The 18,952-nt window shown below is 42.3% G+C and overlaps 2 protein-coding genes across 2 annotated transcripts in view; one reads left to right on the top strand and one right to left on the bottom strand.

Moving 5' to 3' along the window:
- The window catches only part of LOC306702447 (hatching enzyme 1.2-like), a 219,633-nt gene extending 219,541 nt beyond the window's left edge, over nucleotides 1-92 (top strand). Inside the window, exon 9 of the mRNA XM_079168077.1 lies at nucleotides 82-92. Within this exon, the coding sequence (XP_079024203.1) occupies nucleotides 82-83 (2 nt within the window). The 3' untranslated portion in view covers nucleotides 84-92. The remainder of the gene's footprint in view (nucleotides 1-81) is intronic.
- Nucleotides 93-9,026: 8,934 nt separating this feature from the next.
- LOC306696683 (intestinal mucin-like protein) lies at nucleotides 9,027-18,830 on the bottom strand (the record flags this gene model as incomplete). The annotated part of the gene is made up of 15 exons (XM_079160354.1): nucleotides 9,027-9,246; nucleotides 9,857-9,980; nucleotides 10,487-10,526; nucleotides 10,796-10,924; nucleotides 12,383-12,505; nucleotides 14,276-14,416; nucleotides 14,522-14,556; nucleotides 14,744-14,874; nucleotides 14,991-15,060; nucleotides 15,187-15,365; nucleotides 15,912-16,092; nucleotides 16,273-16,456; nucleotides 16,656-16,897; nucleotides 18,505-18,620; nucleotides 18,763-18,830. The coding sequence occupies 15 exons, from the start codon at nucleotides 18,828-18,830 to the stop codon at nucleotides 9,027-9,029; spliced, it is 1,983 nt and encodes a 660-aa protein (XP_079016480.1).
- Between the last annotated feature and the right edge of the window lie 122 nt (nucleotides 18,831-18,952).

Here is an 18,952-nt window from a genome sequence, read left to right as displayed (position 1 = left end):
CTGAGATGAAACATCTCCTGTCGGTGAGTCAAAGAGTCCAAAAGTTCTGCTCAAAACCATGATCGGCTCAATGAGGTGGAGAAGAAGCCCTCATAACACCTGAATAAGTTGTGTGTCCACAGATATCTTGGGTTGGAAAAGGGGCTTTTGTGTGCAGGGGCCCATCCCCCCCAGTCTAAAAGAGAATCTGTGCATGTAGCCATGCAAAGAGACACTATATCCTCCAATCACAAAGTTCACGCTGTTGTGCTTTCAATTACTATTGGACATCAACATCTACATCATAAAATGGCAATTAATAAAGATGACTTATAGCTACCAAGCAGAAACTGAATCTTTAATCAATGGCTTATTCACTGCTTAAGAAGTTTCAATATGCGGCGGTCCGCACCCATCACTTAGTCAGCTTTGGAAATTGAACACAATATGCCACTTTGTTCAGATGTAAACATGGCGTGTGTTGCTCTAAGGAGTTATGAGGGATTGTTTGGTTTGTGTTGATGTCGCAGGCCTGCGTAAATAATCCACCGTGACTCAGCTCCTCAGTCCAGGATGTGCATCCTGTGGTGCATCTTTGATAAAAGCTCTGCTCTGTTTTGCTAGCTGGAGTGTTTGTGTTGTGTCAATAAAGACTTATGAGCCATTCAGAACAATGTCATGCCTTGCATTCTATTGCAAAATAACTCAGATTCCTACATTTTTGATCAATTTTACATTAGTTACGATTATGTTTATAATCTTTTGCATCCTTTAATTTAAAATGTTGTGCTGGTGTCGTTTGTACTGCCATAAGAATATTATTTCAGTTAAATCTTTTTATCAGTCAACATCATATTCAGTTTCATTGTCTATTTACACAATGCCACTGTTGTATTAATGTATTAATCTGTATACTAAATGCTAGGGGGATATGTTAATGATTAGCAACAACGTTGATTTAGATGCATTGTAGTTTTTTGTGTAAAGTCAGATTAAACAAAAAACTTGTTATAAGCACTAAATATTAATACAAATTTCCACTTTTGCTGAGTACATTTCTTTAACCAACATCCGTCCTGATCATAACCACCAAATATTCATTTATTATATATATATATATATATATTGGGCGACTGTGGCTCAGTGGTAGAGCCGGGTTGTTCTTTAATCAGAGGATTAGTTAGTCCTGATGGGCAGGATGTGTATGCGTGTATGTGTGTTTGACGCATAGTCTCTTGTCAATATTCATGTAAATTTGAGACCAATAGATGGATGGAGGGGAAAATACCTGTATAGATAACTATCCACCATGATATGGATGGAAAGATAGTTAGATCTACAGTCTACTTACAGTGTAGTATATATACTTGTATTTAAGTAATTGTGTTCAAAGCAAGTGTTACAATTCTGTCAGTAACAATTATCCGCACCAATCGGGTACGTTGTAGCATTTCACTCCCGCCCTATCAATGCGTAGTGGCGGGAATCCTAATACACACAGGCGTGCCTGTGTACGTGCGTCTGTGTGCACTAAGGAGGGTAGAAAGAGATACAGAGGACTTAAAGTGTCATGTGTGTGTGTGTGTATGTGCGTATGTGTGTGATTAGTACAACTCAGCCATGCGGGTGCTTGCCCCTCACACACAGATGTGCATGTGGACCTGCGTGTGCATCCTGCCACTGCATGTGCCATTTGTTTTATTTTTCATGACATCAACCCATTCCATGAGGAATAGTAATACTAATTGTAATAAGTAATCCCATATTATTCATTATCAATTAACATTAAAGGTGAAGTCTGTGATTTGAATCCAATTGGCCAACACAGGAAAAGGATTTGTACCAACGGTATTTCAATCAGGAGAGACAAGTGAATGATTAGTAGTTAACATTTATTATGACAGATGACACGTTAATGAGTTACAGAGAAATTATTTGGCGCTTGAGCTCGACGAGGAGATTTGCCTAGGAAGTCTAGGCCTATAGGGGCAGCTGTGTGCTCAATGGGTAGAGAGGGTTGTCCTGTGCCGAAGTGACCCTGAGCAAGACTCTGCTCCCCGGGCGCTTCTCAGCAGCCCACTGCTCCCAATGAGCAAGGGATGGGTAAATGCAGAAGTATGACAATAAAATCCTAACTATAACTATAGCAGCATCTCTAGGGGCTGGTCCAAGGCAAACATGATCCAACCCTAACTATAGACCTGAGCCAGCCCTAACTACAAGCACCATCAACAAGTAAAGTTTCAAGCCTACTCTTAACTGTGTTGAGTGTGTCTGCCCCCCGGATTGAAACGGGAATGTTGTTCCACAGAAGAGGAGCTTGATTGGCTCCCATCCCACTTTTTAAGACTCTAGGAACCCTGAATTCAGGGAGCGCAGCTCTCTAGTTGGGTAATATGTTATTATAAGCTCCTTAAGATGTGATGGTGCCTGGTTGAATTAGGAGAAGGATTTTAACAGGGAGCCAGTGCAGAGAGTCCTTGTCCTCTGCTCTCTCTGTCGGCCTGAGCTCTTCCACATAAAGTGTCAGGAAGCAGAGATGCTGTGGTGGAGATGGTGAAGTGAAACACCTGAAGTGAAGAATACTCTTACGACAACTACGCTCGTTACTGTACATGCAATATAAAAAGCCAATACTTTATCAATACACCTGTTCAACAATACGAACATGTAAACGAAAGTGAAACCTAATTCAATCAGCTCTGTCCGCAGTCTTTCATCCACAGCAGTTTACACAAGCACAGCACAGCACCATGGCCATAAGAACATTTTACAAACAAGCTAAAACACACAAATTGATAAAGTTAATGAACATGTGCCCCATCGAAATTGGACACAAGAGAACAACATTTATTTTTCAAGAACTTGGGGTGAGACAAAGCTCCTGTTTATCACCGGCCCTGTTTTACATCTATATTAGAATTGAGTTGACAACAGTCCATAGCACCATGGTTTCACACTTCAAAACTCGGAGATCAAATTCCTGCTCTACGTAGGTGATTTAATCCTGTTAAATACAGCTAAAGATGGACTTTAACAGAGTTCGAAGATAGTTGAATGTTACTGTCAGACCTGGCAATAAACATTAAAAAGATCAAATTTGGTTTGATCGCAACCTTCAGGGTGTGTCTCAGGTACTCTTGTGGACATGGTTTTGTGAGGATTGGCCCATGGGTTGCTGTCTTTGGTCTAGTTATGCACTGAGCCACGCCCTTTTGAAGTTAATTGGTCACGAAATAACAAATCAACAAGTTTTTTTGAAAGCTTTTGATAAGGCTTGTACAATAATGATCCACAGAAAATGTTATAGCAATCAGACCTACAATTTAGGAGTCAAAGATGTGTTTGAAAAACTTTGTATAGCCCAAAATCACAAATCAACAAAATTGCCTCAGAGGGCTTTACAATCTGTACACATGTGACATCCTCTGTCCAGGACCCTCACATCGGAACAGGAAAAGCTCCCCCAAAACAACCTTTAACGGGGAGAAAAGAGGAAGAAACCTGAGAGAGCAACAGAGGAGGATCCTCTATCAGGATGGACAGAAGTGTGATAGATGTCATGTGTAGATGTCAACATAACAGAGTTACAGCACATTCAATGTATATGACATAAATCATTCATATAATGAGAGCAGTAAGTATAATAATGATGGAAACATTACAACTAATAATAATAACAGAAGCAGTGGATAAAGTAAAATAACAATGATAGCAAAAGCAGCAATGGTGTCGGCAAAGCAAGCAATGCGACTACTAATAAAAATGATATTATCAGTGGGAGTCAGCAGGGCCACGGCAGAGGAAGGACCAGGGTCCAGATGTAATTGATTGAGTGGCTGGTCGATTTTTGCAAACCACCATCCACAGTGGCAGTTGGACAAAATAGTTAGCAGCATGCTCCAGTAGCATTTGTGTAGAGCCCATTGAGCTGGCTATATGAATCAAATTTCAAGTAAATCAGAGTTTCCGTGTGATGGATTTGGCCTTTTTCAAAATTGTGTTTTAGCCGTTAATCACAGCGCCACCATGTAGCCGATTAGAGTCATATTTCTCGGGAAGCCCATGCACATAATTTACAGTTTCTGCCCCTACGAGGCTAGAACCCAAATAAATAATGCCTTGTTTATGATGACAGTTTAGTGGTGGCACCTACACTTTGACTCTCAGAAATACAGCTTGAGAACCACTGCTCTGGACCACACAAAGCATTATGTGCTGATTATTACATTATAAGCTTTTAGTGCATTTAAATTATTACAATATGCACAGTCATTACAATATGAGTATCTACAAAGGCCTTTACTACAATAAACCTGTTTGACTTTATCTGCTTCCTGGTCGGTGTTGTTCATTTGGGTCCACTTGACCATAACTCCTAACATGTGATTTATCAGTGTAGCTGTGTAGTTCCTCCTCAACATCCACATGTTTGAATGTGTTACTCTAGCTTAGGTCATTCATATACAACATTAATATTTATAATCGGATGATTTCCAGCGATGCACAACATCAACATTGTCATATATTGCTCTTAACAACTTGGCTTTAAAATGCGTCAAGTAAAAAGTTACTGGTCTGACTCAATTTAAATTAATATGGGTTTATTTTCATGTAACATGTTGATATGATTAAGCCCTTCGCAACTACACACTGTTACTTGTACACTCACAGAACTTGGTCTTGAGAGATGTGTCACGATAATTTGCTTTCATTAGATAGATAGATTAATAAATTAAGTAAACACTCATTGGCCTGAGAAAGATCTGACTTGGAGATGTGTGCTGTGTGGTACCGCCTTGCCCAAATGCAGAGTGTCACACTGGGAGTATTTGTCTGTGACTCCGTGTGTAGTTTCCAGCGCTGTGTTTGGCTGCTCTGTCATCACAGCGTCGCTGTGATCTTTCTGACATTTATCTCACAAGTGTTGGGCAAATATTCAGGGCTGGGAAGTAAACTGGAAACAGGATGTATTGAGGTGAAAGGCTTTTCACACAGCTTCTTGATATGTGAGCTCAGCTGAATGTGTAGTATTAACACAGGTTAAGGTGGAGGCAGGGTGAAACACAAACACACACACACACACACACACACACACACACGTCATTTGATATTGAATCACAATGTGGCTGATACAGTTGTCCTCAGAAACCTCCTACCTTTATGTGTCCAAGGTTTAGCCCAATGCATTCCAATTCCAGGACTTATTGAAAGACTTCTTCAGTCCTTGAAGCTACAATAAGCTGTAAAACAATGAATACATGACTAAAGTTCTACTAAACTGCATTTTAGGCCATATTTAATTTTATAGGTAATAATAATCCCCTCCGCGAACCGCCACCTTAACGTGCTGGAGGAGTTTGAGTGGCTCAGTGATCCTGGGAGCTATGTTGTCCGGGGCAGTAGCCCCTGGTAGGGTCTCCCAAGGCAAACAGGTCTCAGGGGAGAGCCCAGACTAAGAGCGGTTCAAAATAACCCTGATGATAAGCAGCCCAAGGTCTTCAGCCACCTCGCCCGGACCAGGGAAACCGGGGCACCCTCCCGCAGCCAGACCCAGGAGGGGAGCTCGTCGGCGAGCGTCTGGTGGCCGGGCCTTAGCGCATGGGTCCCGGTCGGGCTCAGTCCGAAGACTCAACATGGAGCAGCCACCCTGTGGACCCACCACCCGCAGGGACAAGCATCAGGGTCGGTTGCAATGCAGACCGGGTGGCGGGTCAGGCCGATCGCCGGCAGCATAGACTAGCTCTAGGGACGTGGAACGTCACCTCGCTAGCGGGGAAAGAGCCGGAGCTGGTGCAGGAGGTGGAGCGATACCAGCTAGATATAGTTGGACTCACCTCCACACACAGCACTGGCTCTGGAACCAAGCTCCTGGAGAGAGGTTGGACTTTATCCTTTTCTGGAGTTGCCCAAGGTGAGAGGCGCCGGGCGGGAGTGGGGATACTCACGAGCCCCCGGCTGAGCGCCGGTGTGTTAGAGTTCTCCCCGGAGAACGAGAGGGTCGCCTCCATGCAAGGCTCTTTGACTGTGGTTTGTGCTTATGCACCAAACAGCAGTTCGGAGTATCCGGCCTTCTTGGAGTCGGTGGGAGGGGTCCTGGAAAGGGCGCCGCCTGCCGACTCCATAGTTCTCCTGGGGGACTACAACGCTCACGTGGGCAATGACGGAGAAACCTGGCGGGGGGTGATTGGGAGGAACGGCTTGCCCGATCTGAACCCGAGTGGTGTCTCGTTATTGGACTTCTGTGCTAGCCATGGTTTGGCCATAACGAACACCATGTTCGAACACCTTAGGCCGGAGATCAATGATCGACTTTGTAATCGTATCATCTGATCTGGCGTCTGGCGGAGGACCCTGTCCGGGAGGTCTTCAACTCCCACCTCCGGAAGAACTTCTCACACATCCCGAGGGAGGTTGGGGACATGGAATCCGAATGGACCATGTTCAAAGCCTCTATTGTGGACGCGGTCGCTAGGAGCTGTGGCCGGAAGGTCATCGGTGCCTGTCGTGGCGGCAACCCGAGAACCCGGTGGTGGACACCGGAGGTGAGGGAAGCCGTCAAGCTGAAGAAGGAGGCCTTCAGGGCCTGGCTGGCCCAGGGTTCTCCTGAAGTAGCTGAGAGGTACCGGCAGGCCAGAAGGGCTGCAGCTGCGGTGGTCGCGGATGCTAAAACTCGGGCATGGGAGGAGTTCGGGGAGGCCATGGAGAAGGACTTTCGGTTGGCCTCAAGGAGGTTCTGGCAAACCATCCGACGGCTCAGGAAGGGAAAGCAGGGCCTACCCCAGGCTGTTCTCAGACCCAGAACACGCTGGAGGGATTATATCTCCCGGCTGGCCTGGGAACGCCTCGGGATCCCCCAGTATGAGCTGGAAAATGTTGCGGCCGAGAGGGAAGTCTGGGTCAGCCTGCTTGGCCTGCTGCCACCGCGACCCGACCCCGGATAAGAGGAGGAAAATGGATGGATGGAGGTAATAACAATATAATCATATATCATTTTCTAGCAAGAAATTGATATATGTTACTGTGAATTCTTAGAAAGGTTCCTAGGAAAAAAAAGGTAACTGTACTAATGACAGAAACAGTGTTCATTTTGAACATTTTGATTAATTCAAATGACGTGCTAGAGTAACCTAGACAGGCTTGTATCAGATCAGCTTTGAAAATGAATTAAAAATCCAAATATGTTAAAAGGACAATGTTATTTGTAATTATAAATTACAGACCCATACAATTAGTTTGCCGACAGAGCCAAAAGGTCTGTAGACGACACAGTCAACATGGCCCTCCACTTCAACCTCCAGCATCTGAACTCCTCAGGAACCTACGCCAGGATCCTGTTTGTGGACTTCAGCGCTGCTTTCCGTACCACCGTCCCTTCTCTGCTGTAGGACAAGCTCTCCCAGCTGCACGTGCTCGACTCCACCTGCACGTGGATCACAGACTTCATGTCTGACAGGAAGCAGCACCTGAAGCTGGGGAAACATGTCTCAGTCTCTCAGACCATCAGCACCGGGTTCCCCCCCAAGGCTGCATTCTTTCCCCTCTGCTCTTCTCCCTGTACACCAACAGCTGCACCTCCAGTCACCAGTCCGTTAAGCTCCTGAAGTTCTCGGATGACACCACCCTCATTGGACTCATCTCTGGTGGGGATGAGTCCGCCTACAGGTGGGAGATTGACCATCTGGTGACCTGGTCCTTCCACGACTTGTGAACAAAACTGTTTGATTCCCTTCGCTTTGTCAGGACGCTGCGGTCCATCAGGACCAAGACCTCACGCCACAACAACAGTTTCATCCCCTCTGCAGTTGGGTTCATCAATAATGCCCGGGACCCCCACTGACTCAGACACTTACATCCCCATGACAATTTCCTACAGTTACACACCCTCGCACATCTTTCTATCTATTAAGACACACTTGACACTTTAATGTTTTAAGGTACTCTTATTTGTTTGTTTGTTTTCCATATTTTATTGTACATTTTCCTATTTTTTTATTCATTTTTGATGTCTTATACCATCGCACTGTGTTTATTGTTATGCACCAATCACCGAGCCAAATTTCTTGCATGTGTAACGTACTTGGCAATAAACAGTTTCTGATTCTGATAGAGCAGCACCCTCTTCTGATATGTGAGGATGCTCTGAGCCCGTACACCATGCAGCGTTGGAGCTGAGGTTTCTTGGAATGAAGGGGCTTCTCAAAGAATTATAAGGCTGAGTTTTAGCATTATCTTTTCCTTCTCTTTATTAATACCCATGGTTTGAATCACAACTAATTAATTTGATCTTTATCTATTTGAACAGTGAGAAAAAGGTCACATCTGTGACTACTTGGCCTGAAGTGACTGAATGTGCAGCAAGTTTGTGGGAACAAATGTTAAGTGTTCAAAGAACTCATAGAATAAATATGATCTTCAAAAATGTTTGTGTAGTTTAAATAATTCTTCAAATCAATAATAATTAACATTTTTCAACTCAAAGTTCAGCATTAAATGAAATCTACCAGCTGCTCATTTATTTACATCTAAAGCAGCTCCAGCTGTCCCTGACTTTGCCCTTCTGCATACATTCTAGTTTGAATGTGCTCAGAGAAGACTGTCTCTCTGCTCTCTGTTGTTAATAGAACATCTGCTGTTTTCTTCCAAATTGCTATTTAAGTGAGGGATAAGATGTACGCTCTACCTCAGTGATGTTTGTTGTAGAGGTTTGGTTTTGATTTTACTTAAAAAAAAAAAAGAGAGGTGATTTGTCAAACTAGGAAAGTACACACACTCACACATACGTACTCACACACACACACTGTGCATGCAGAAAGAAATCAAACAACAACAGACTCACTGCAGTATGATCTTTATTAATGAGAACTTTGTGGGTTTATAATGGTATCAAGCTAAAACTAAGTATGCTAATACACTAGACATAAATACAGGAATTATGTATGCAGATGATGTTGATATTGATTCAAATATGACAGTTCAGTTATGGTCCTATTAATTCATGCTCATTACATAAGTGGCCAAAGCACATGCTTGTTCTGGTTTTTGCCTCATCTCCTGCGTCGACGTGACTTGACGGTCGTGCTCGCCATTTCGCTGTGGCCGGGCACGGAGCATTCGGTCTTGAGGCACCCGCAGGATTCGATGTGGATGTAGGTGTAGCTCAACTTTGTGTTGTCAGGGCAGGAGAGCTCGATCGTCCGCTCAGATGTAGCCAACTCCTGGCAGCAGGAGCATCTGTGCTGCAAGGATCTCATTTTGGTAGAGTAGCTGACAGAAGAGAGAAAGGACGGTGTGAAGAAAGGGAAAAGAGAGAGGTGACAAAGAAAGAAGGCAACAAGGCAATTGGGAAAAAATAAGTTTAGTTCAAGAAAATTAGAATTTAAGACTACAGAGCTAGTTTAGAAAGTTCCCCAATATGGCCTCCGTATGATCTAAGCCACATTTATACAGAACTGAGCTAAACCTTTTTTTTTCCATCTATAGTTTCAGTTTTAATAATTTCTGATGATTTAAAGGGACACTCCAATGATTTTGCAAATAAAGAGCAGTTTCACAGCTCATGGTTCGTACTACTGAGCCTGTAGGACAATGTGTTCTATGGCTCAAGTCTGAGGAAACAACCTTAATGATGTATATTCGAATTAAAATAGGTTGACTTGCTGTGTGTGTGGCATGGTGAAGGCAACAACTACATGTTATTTTCCTAATGAAAATAATAAATCCTTGACTGAAAGGGTACCTCAGGCCTCTGCTACACTGTTAAAGACCATTCTTTTTATGTAAATGCTCCTTTAATGTGATAAATGTACAATTGAAACTCAATATTAAGAATTTTCCCTGACACTGAGGACAAGGATAAGACATGAGGGGGACTCACAAGGTGAAGGTGCCACATGCTCCACTACAGGAGGTCACGTTGACCTGTTCTTTGGCGTTGCAGCCCTGGCTCTCCAGGTACACACTAGTGGTGGTCACTTTGCACGGCTGACCCTTGGGAATACCTGAGGCAGGCAAGAGAAACATGTTAAGAGGGAAAAACATCTCATTTCACCTGATTTACAGAGCATAGCATCTGTACGGTGGCCCCACTGCGGGACGAATACAGGATTATCTTATTTTATCTTATCTTAAGAAAGCTCAAAGTACTGCAAACGGACACAAGCAATTGAAGAAACATCGTCACCAAACTTGACGACACACAAAAAAGACCAATTTGTCTCGTAAAGTTGATGTTTTCGTGTGTTTTGAAGTTGGTGAATGATGCCTTGAATGTAGTCTCATCTTAACCATAAGATTTGGTGATCATTTCCATCAGCCCCATAATTGGAATGTATTGCAGATACCTTCAAAATGCATTATTGTGTCCTAGATGAACAAGACATCATGATTATTAGAAGCTCTAGTGGACATCGTGGGTTTGTGTAACCAGAGGGAGAAGAGAGTGTGGTCCGGCCACGTGAGCATAAATAACATGCAGGTATGAAAAACTCATGGCAGCAATACATACAGACATGGCAGCATCCGTCCGGAGCTATGGTCTCTGTTCCCTGCAGGAGACACACACATTCACATCAGTACTCTGTGGGTCATGTATTCATTGTGTAGAGATTCACATGAGACTGCAGGGGGCACTGTGTTCTACCACCTTTCCTTAAACATGAACATCATGTTTAAGTTGTGCATTTTATATTCCAACCTGAAGTACTCACATTTTCAGAGGATATGAAGCTACAATAATGAGGGTTGGTTTGTGTGTGTGTGTGTGTGTGTGTGTGTGTGTGTGTGTGTGTGTGTGTGTGTGTGTGTGTGCAGTCACCGGTATGCATTCTTTCGGGTCGTAGGGAGGACAGGTGATCTTGGCCTCTATGGTGATGAACTGATTAGCGATCTTCACACACTCAAACTTCACACAGGGGTTGTCAGCAGGAGTCCAAATGGTGCCAGGCTGAAGGACAAAACAACAGAATGTTGGATCAGAGACACTATCAATTCAATTCAATTCAATTTATTTTATTTTGTGTTGCCCAAAATCACAAATCACAAATTTGCCTGAGAGGGCTTTACGATCTGTACATTATCATCTCCAGATGCACATTTGACTCAGAGCTCTTTTGCCTCCGTGTCAAACACACGAGACTTTAGAGATTTGGTCAAAACCGGACCACACAAATTTAAAGCAACTCATTTTTGACATTTTGACACCAAGTGCATTCTCATCAGATTGTTTTTTTTATTTGTTGTTGACTCTGATGAAGACACTAGAAGTTAGTCTTCAAACAGTGTTTGTTCTCCAGCATACTTTGGTCTCTCCTGATACAACATTGGGCTAATCTGAGTATCAAAGGCCTGATATTCCTTATGAGGCAGTTGCAGCGCGTTTAACCTTCTCCTCCATTTTTCCTCCTCGTTGACTTGTCTGAATTTTTTTTGGATATTTGTTAGTGTCATCAGATGAAGATGCACTTCACCTCTTGTTGATTTGTGCTGATTCTTGTGACATGGAATGTTAAACTTGCAAAAACTTAAAGGGACATACCTGTGGTTTTGTATGTTTTAGTCAATTTTCTACACCCTTTAAATAGTTGATGAATATTTCACTATAGAATCCAAATCAACAGAGACTTGAGCCTTGATTAACAAAGGCAATCCATGACGTCGTCATCAGAGTGATTTGCAAAGTCTGCACTCCCGTAACATACAGTACATTTAAAAAGAATAAAAGCAGAAAAGATACTCAATTCTAATGATATAATAATACTGTTTGATCTACTTCTCTACTGTGAGCTGTGGAGGAGCCACACCTCTTGGTGGATGAACATAAACTGCAAAATATCTTTAAATACGCATTGGGTGATCATATCTGTGTCATATGTCACGTTATGCTGACAAAGCCAAAAATAGCATTATTATTGTAAAGGACAGTAGAGTTGTTGGAGACCTTAGTGACCTTATAGATGTATCCAATCTAATCTACTTTGCTCTCTCTCACACACACACACACACACACACACACACACACACACAAACACACACACACACACACACCAACCTGTATTGTGTGTGTGAAGTTGGAGTTTGGCAGCACGACGACACAGCTTGTCTGGAAACACTTCCCACAGCATTGGCCAGCGATGGTCTGATACTCATAACCCTGAATAGAGACACACAAACTAACTTACCATACAAACAACATACAATATAAAACAACATGAACATGTAAAAGCAACACACGCTCTGGCTGATATGTATTTTGGGGATTCAGGGTTGACTGTTGAGTTTACAGTCCAGCTCATATTTTCATTACTTCCAATGGCAGAAAATTGCCAAATCAAATCCGCGCAACAATAAACGTAACAAATGTAAGTGTCTGAGTGAGGGAGGGAGAGATAGAGACTCATCTTACCACAGGGCAGTGTGTGTCACATGGTGTCGGCTCGCATTCTATTATGTTAAAACCGCTGCTGGCATCTTTCCTTGCACTACAGCTGCACTTGTCACATGGCTTCATGGGCACCAGGTCTCCAACCTGGATGGACAGGGTGAGAAGGTCAGCAGAGATACAGCTACTCCTGCTTGTAAACATTAGAAACTCCACTCGATAGAATGCAGTCCAGTACAACGCCGCTGCAAACTGCAACTTCAGTTATAAACATAGAGTTATGTATTAATACATGTGAGAGTGCATTTCGTGGCTGAGCTATTGATTTGAATTGCATTAGGTTTAACACGTTTAAGTAGTAAAGTGGCCACTGAGTGTTCATAGTAGACTTATGTAGGGATAGAAAAGAACAGATCTAAAGCCTGAACCAGCCCAATTTTAATTTAGCTCATGAATTCTATTTACATTTGTAAAAAGAAATAGAAATGATATTGTCTCACATAATGTGACTCAGTTACTTAAATGTTAGATCTCAACAGATCTCGTGCAAACATTCTATTAATGAAGCACTTGTGGACCATACACCTGTGTACCATGAGGCAACGAAGCAACATTTTCTTTCCTGGATTCACAGTGAGATTCTAGGACACACTTATATGCAGACTTTAGCCTTATCCACCACTCTATCGACCCGTTCCACCCAGTCGTCAACGAATGTGCTGTTTGACATGCTGTTCCCTATATATGGCACTAAAGCAGCATTGTACATTTAAATGATCATGAGTTATGACGACATTGTTTTCCACAATGACACAATCCCACAATCTCCCTATTCTGTAAAGTTGCAATGTCATCACTTCACATCAGTTTCACATAGAGGTGGTAGATATGAGGTCTCACCTGATAGACATTGTTTTGGAAAACACACACATTTCGAATCTCTGTGAAGAAAAGAGAACAACCAATAATCTATATATGTGATGCAACAAATCAGTGGCAACAATGACACCTGGCTATGCAGTTACAGTAACATGCACAAGCATAGCGCACTCACCGCAGGTGACGTTGGAACAGCAGACTCCCATAGTGATCTTCTGAGTATAACCAACAGGACAGGTCAGCACAGGAGGGCACAGCGTCACATTACACTCTGTTATAATGAAGGAGGGAATGTTCACACCGGTAAATAAAAACAGCGTTTTTTTTTGTATTTGGTTATAAATATTCGCAGACATAGTTCATACATAGAACTCCATCAGCTGCTTCCTTAACTGGTACATACACAGATATTGGCAGAAAAGAGTTTCATGGTGGAGCTTTAATTTACAACCCCTGCATAAGAGGTGTCCTGTCACACTGTGATACTAGAAGTTTAAGTTTAAATCCTTCATCGATTGGACTTCTACAAAGTGGGCAGGCTTAGAATGTAGCGCGATACGGAGCTATAGAGGACTGTGGCCCCTCACACAAACCACTCTTGTTGGTAAAAGTTGCAGATTGATTGATGGATGGAGGTCATAATCATTTTTGGTTGATATTGGTCAGAACAAGCTTACACAAGCAAACTTCATATCTTGTTTTACAGGAAGAGAAGATCATTGGATTGTGTTATAAGTACACAATATGACTGGGGATGTGATTGAAAGGGGTGAAAATTGCTTTATTCATTTCATTTAAACTTTTATGGACATTATTAGAATCAATTATTCTCAGTAGCTGTGTTAAGTACTGCTCAGGATGTATCACTCAATGCATGCTGGGATATGCTCAAGACTCAAGAATGGATGGATTACACGCTGTGTTGAATATATAAATTCAGTATATCTAAATAAATACAGAATGTGTTGACTACAGTGTTAGGAGTTGCTTCCTTCTTGGTGCTCACTTACCGCACTTCTCCTCTTGACAGCAGCCAACCGTGTCAGTGACCTTGACCTGACCGTCTTGGTCACAGCTGAGGGATGGCTGTGCTGGACAGGAGACATGACGGCATGTGACCTGCAGCGTGTCCTCCTCACATATGCACTCGTTACAGCCTTCTATCCATGTTGTATTGGCCTGAGGACACAATGTTTATTGCAGATGGTAGGAGGCATGACATCTTTACTTGCCTGTCAAAAAGGTTACGTAGAAAGGGACTAGCATTGTAGTAAAATGACTTACCGGTGTCCATTTTCCATTTGGCAGCCGACAAATTTCTATTAAGAGAAAAATATGAAACATAAAGCAGTTTGTGTCTCAGCTTTCCTGAATTACTCCCAGTCTACGCCACCTTAAGCTAAATATACATACTAACTGTATAAGAATAGAATGAGAAATAGAATTTTGACTTGGTCACAAAAAGTGATGCACATTCTTAAACGCCGTGCAGTATTGCTATCTTACCACAGGTGGGCACACATTCATTAGAGCTTGCAGAGAGGAGGAAGGTTCCATTTGGGCAGAAGCAACCCTCCAGCTCCATACTTGTCATGGCACGAAAAGCATTGTCAGCAACGATGAATTTCTGGTTGTACCTGCAGACACAACAGCATGTTATGTGAAGGCCACACCTTGATGTTGTACAGTATGTGAGTCAAAGCATAAATGAATGGAAATGGATTGACTGCAATGTGTTGGTGAGCTGCTGTACCAGGATTCACAGGTAGACTCCACCTGAGGGCCACAGGCCCGATACACTTTGGGACTCTCGCATTTATATTCTATTAAGAGATGAAGAGAGAACATATCATTCATTTTTGTTGAGGTCATTGCTGTTATATTGTCAGTGAAATGATAAGTAGTAGAAATAGTGCTTGACTTTAACATCACATATTCTGGTTACATACCACAGATTCCTTTGGTGGCAGTCCTCCAGTCAATACAAACTCCAGCCTCAGCACAGGCATCGGCATAGGTTTGTAAGCTGGTGCAGCCGATGTGGTTAATGTGCATGTGGCAAATGTCAAACTCACAGGCCTTAACAAATGGACTGTAGTCAATCTTCTCGTGGCAACTCTCAAACACACTGGGGAACATGGGATTTGTCATCAGTATGGACACTTTACACAATCTGAATGCATCATTACACATTATCAAGACATGTGAATAAACCAGGAATGTGTTGCTTGTCAGGTTTGTTTCAAAGCTGGGTTGAAACTTGTCTAATAAGGCCTTTTCTGCTTTGGAATCTTTAACAGTTGGTCTATCTGTTAAAGTAATGGATTATAGGAGTTGACTATGGAGTACTATGTTGACTATGACTATGTTCTCTTATGTTGTTCATTCTGTGCACATGACATCTAGTGCACTTCTGTCCATAGGAGAGGGATACCTCCTCTGTTACTCTCCCAGAGGTTTCTTCTTTTTCCTGTTAAAGTTTTTTTCTTCTTTTTTTTCAGGGTGGGGTGGGTCAATTTCCGATGCAAGGGTGCAAGGACAGAAGATGGCGTGTGCCTTTGTAAAGCCCTCTGAGGCCAATTTGCAATTTTGGACGATACAAATAATGGGAATTAAATGTAATGCTTGAGATGAACGGTGTAATTTCTGGCTTGTTTTCCCCTGTTCCTCTTACCTGCTTTTGATGATCTCACAGATGGTTGTATTGCAGGTATCAGGCGTAGGTGCTGGTGTCGGGTGAACTCGATCACAGTAACTGTCATTAGCATGCCACTCGTGTGCCATGTCAGGACATGAAGGAACTATTTCGCCACTGGGCAACATGCAGTCATCTGTCCGGTTGTTGTCACATGTGCCTAGAGAAACCCTCATTATAAGTCATGTTGATTGCACAATGTTTTAAATCGGTACAACATGTTTTATCTGTTATAAGTATTAATTTCACAACATATTCAAATGGTAAGCATGTCATTTATCAACTGCTGTTCAAACTCAACATACAGTAAGATGCTATCCCTTTCTACTGCAGGACTCACCACACTGTCCCTCGGTGTTGCCGGCAAATTCACTAGAGCGCAGATAGATACCGAAAATGAGCCCAGAGAAGGTGACCTTGGCATGGATTTTAGGGATGACAAGCACTGTTTGAATGCCGGTGGTGACTATACGGAAGTCATCATTCTGGTACGCAGGACTTACACGCTTGTCATTCACAGAAACCTAAAAAAAAAAAGCAATGTGGTATAAACGCCACAAATAATCATTTAAAGACTTCTTTGTAAGGTTCAATGCACCTACAGTTAGCCCTTCTTTACAAAACACAGAACGTTTAATGAATTAGGATCAGGCTTAGTGCTGCTAGGATCATGACTGGAGTTTGAATTAAGAATGGAGAAAGTTAATAGTGCCATGTAAGTACCTGATTTGTGAAATTGCCATTGAAATCCTTCTGTGTAATAAAGATCTTGTAGCTTTGATAGAAGACGGTGATGGACTGAGGACAGGATAAGCCATCACCACAGTAGTAGTTATCAATCATAACACTGAAGTTGTATTTGGGCAAGATCTCTTTCATCAGCCAGTAGGAACAGTTGCCTTGAAAATCATAGTAGGTTCCATCGAAGGTGACATAATGGGGGTCTCCCCAACCGTAGCAGGTACCTTCATATGACACATATACAATATTTTTAAAATAACATTTCAAGTAAGCTGGTATCATCTGATACATAATGTCCATAGTTGAATTTAATGTAAGTAACATTTAAAAAAACTAAACTTTAGGATATTGCAGACCAAGCAATATTTTAGGTGGTCAGACTTACATTGGCATTCAAGCTGGGGGCAGCATCCATCAGCATCCAGCACTTCAACAGGAGGGAAATTATTTGCGCACACTATAGGCTTTGGAGGTGTACACGGCTTATTGTTATACGTCACAATGCCATCTTCACATTTTCCCATAACACATTTACTCTCCAGCCAAGTATCACCATTCTGTAAGGACAACAATAGATTGGAATTATAGAAAAAGGAGAAGGCTGGTATATATAGAATAACCTATTAATTAGTCATGCAAAGCAAATGTAATGATAGCATTTTAAAGATTGAGCAGTACTGCTTAACAATTGCATATAAAAACAAAGTTAAATATGTAGAGAATGGAAATAAAGAAGTACCTGTCTTGGAGGTATTACAGTAACACACAATTTAGGACACTGTGTGTGTTTGGGTACTACATGACAGCTCTCATTGCAGTATCCTATGTAACAGGAGCCATCATTGTCCGTAACATTGTAAACTATGGAGCCTGAAAATGAAACACAGGAAGATTGTTGAAACATACGACAACCACACATCACACATCCCGATGTGATTTCATTTATGAGAGAGGCTATCATATAGCACACAGATCACACAGATGTATATGTATTAATTACAAAAAAATGAATCCCACAGAAGGCTAGTGATCTGCAGCAGGGCTGGGTCTGTGGTCCCTATACTTAAATCCTCTCTGCTAAGAGACTCCTTTGATGGGAGAAGAGCAGGCGGAAGCTCCAGAGACTAGCTAGCTCACTAGCCAGCAGTGAAAATGGACAAGCTAACGAAGCCACGGAGCTCCCATCTGCTTTCTTCCCTAATGTGATTGCCAGCAGCGTATCGGCTAATATGGTCGTCGTTTTGGTTGATATTATCTTTCTCAAGTAAAACTTGTGGTCTCGAAGAGTGAGTGACTGTAAACATTGAGAGAAACTCGTTTCTTCAGCAATTATGAAAAAGAGCAGAACTTGCTCGCCAGTGTTAAGAGAATTATTCTGCCTCCTACTACGCTCCATCCACAAAAATATGTCATGTTTATCAACAGAAAAGGGGTCAATTTGTAAAAACTAAGCCATTCAACTTCCTTTACACGTTTGGCTATTGTATTTCCATTATCATCTGACTCATGTTTCCTACCCTGAATTTTTGTGTCAGAGCAGCTTTAGTTTTCTATCACATTAATTGTTCAATAAAACTGTCTGGTTGGTTTAAAACATGCTAAATGTAAAATAAGGTACTTAAGTCTTGATAAATTGACGTGGGGGACAAGGTTTTTGCTCATGAAATCCACAATGGTGTCTGAAATAGACGTGGCTCAATTGCAAGATAAATGTTGTTAAAAAGCGTGTCTTTATTAAGCTGAACTTACCAGGGTTGAAAGATGTACCATTATGAAGGCAAGCGCAAAGTGGTTTAGTAGGTGGATGCGAGGAGGTTTCTCCTGTCACTACATGTAACGTAGTTGTGGCTGGTGAAGTGATAGTAGAAGTTGCTGGAGTTGTAGTTGTGGTAGGAGTTGTGGTAGGAGTTGTGGTAGTCAGCGTAGTTGAAGGTGTTGTAGTTGGAACTGTTGTGGAAAGGGTTGATGGAATTCGACACCCACAGCACTTAAATTTAATTTCATAATCAAAACACTGTTTCTCAATTCCTTGTTGTTTGTTGACGCATATGAAACCAACATCTTTACTGCAAATCACAGTTTGCCCCACCATTGAAATGGACAGGCCTGGATAAAGAACAGCTTTACACTGGACTTCTTCGGGATCTGAACATACATGATGATCAGCAGACGCTATCTCCTGGATGGATTTATCATAACCACCATCAGGGCCGGTTGTGGGCTTGCCAAGATCAATCCAGTCTGACCAACCACATGTCATATTGTGTCCCCCAGGGCAA

Source organism: Pholis gunnellus (genome assembly GCF_910591455.1).
Source record: "Pholis gunnellus genome assembly, chromosome: 1".
Classification (NCBI taxonomy): domain Eukaryota; kingdom Metazoa; phylum Chordata; class Actinopteri; order Perciformes; family Pholidae; genus Pholis; species Pholis gunnellus.
The sequence above is the reverse complement of the archived record's forward strand: the minus strand, read 5'-3'. Positions and strand labels throughout refer to the sequence as shown.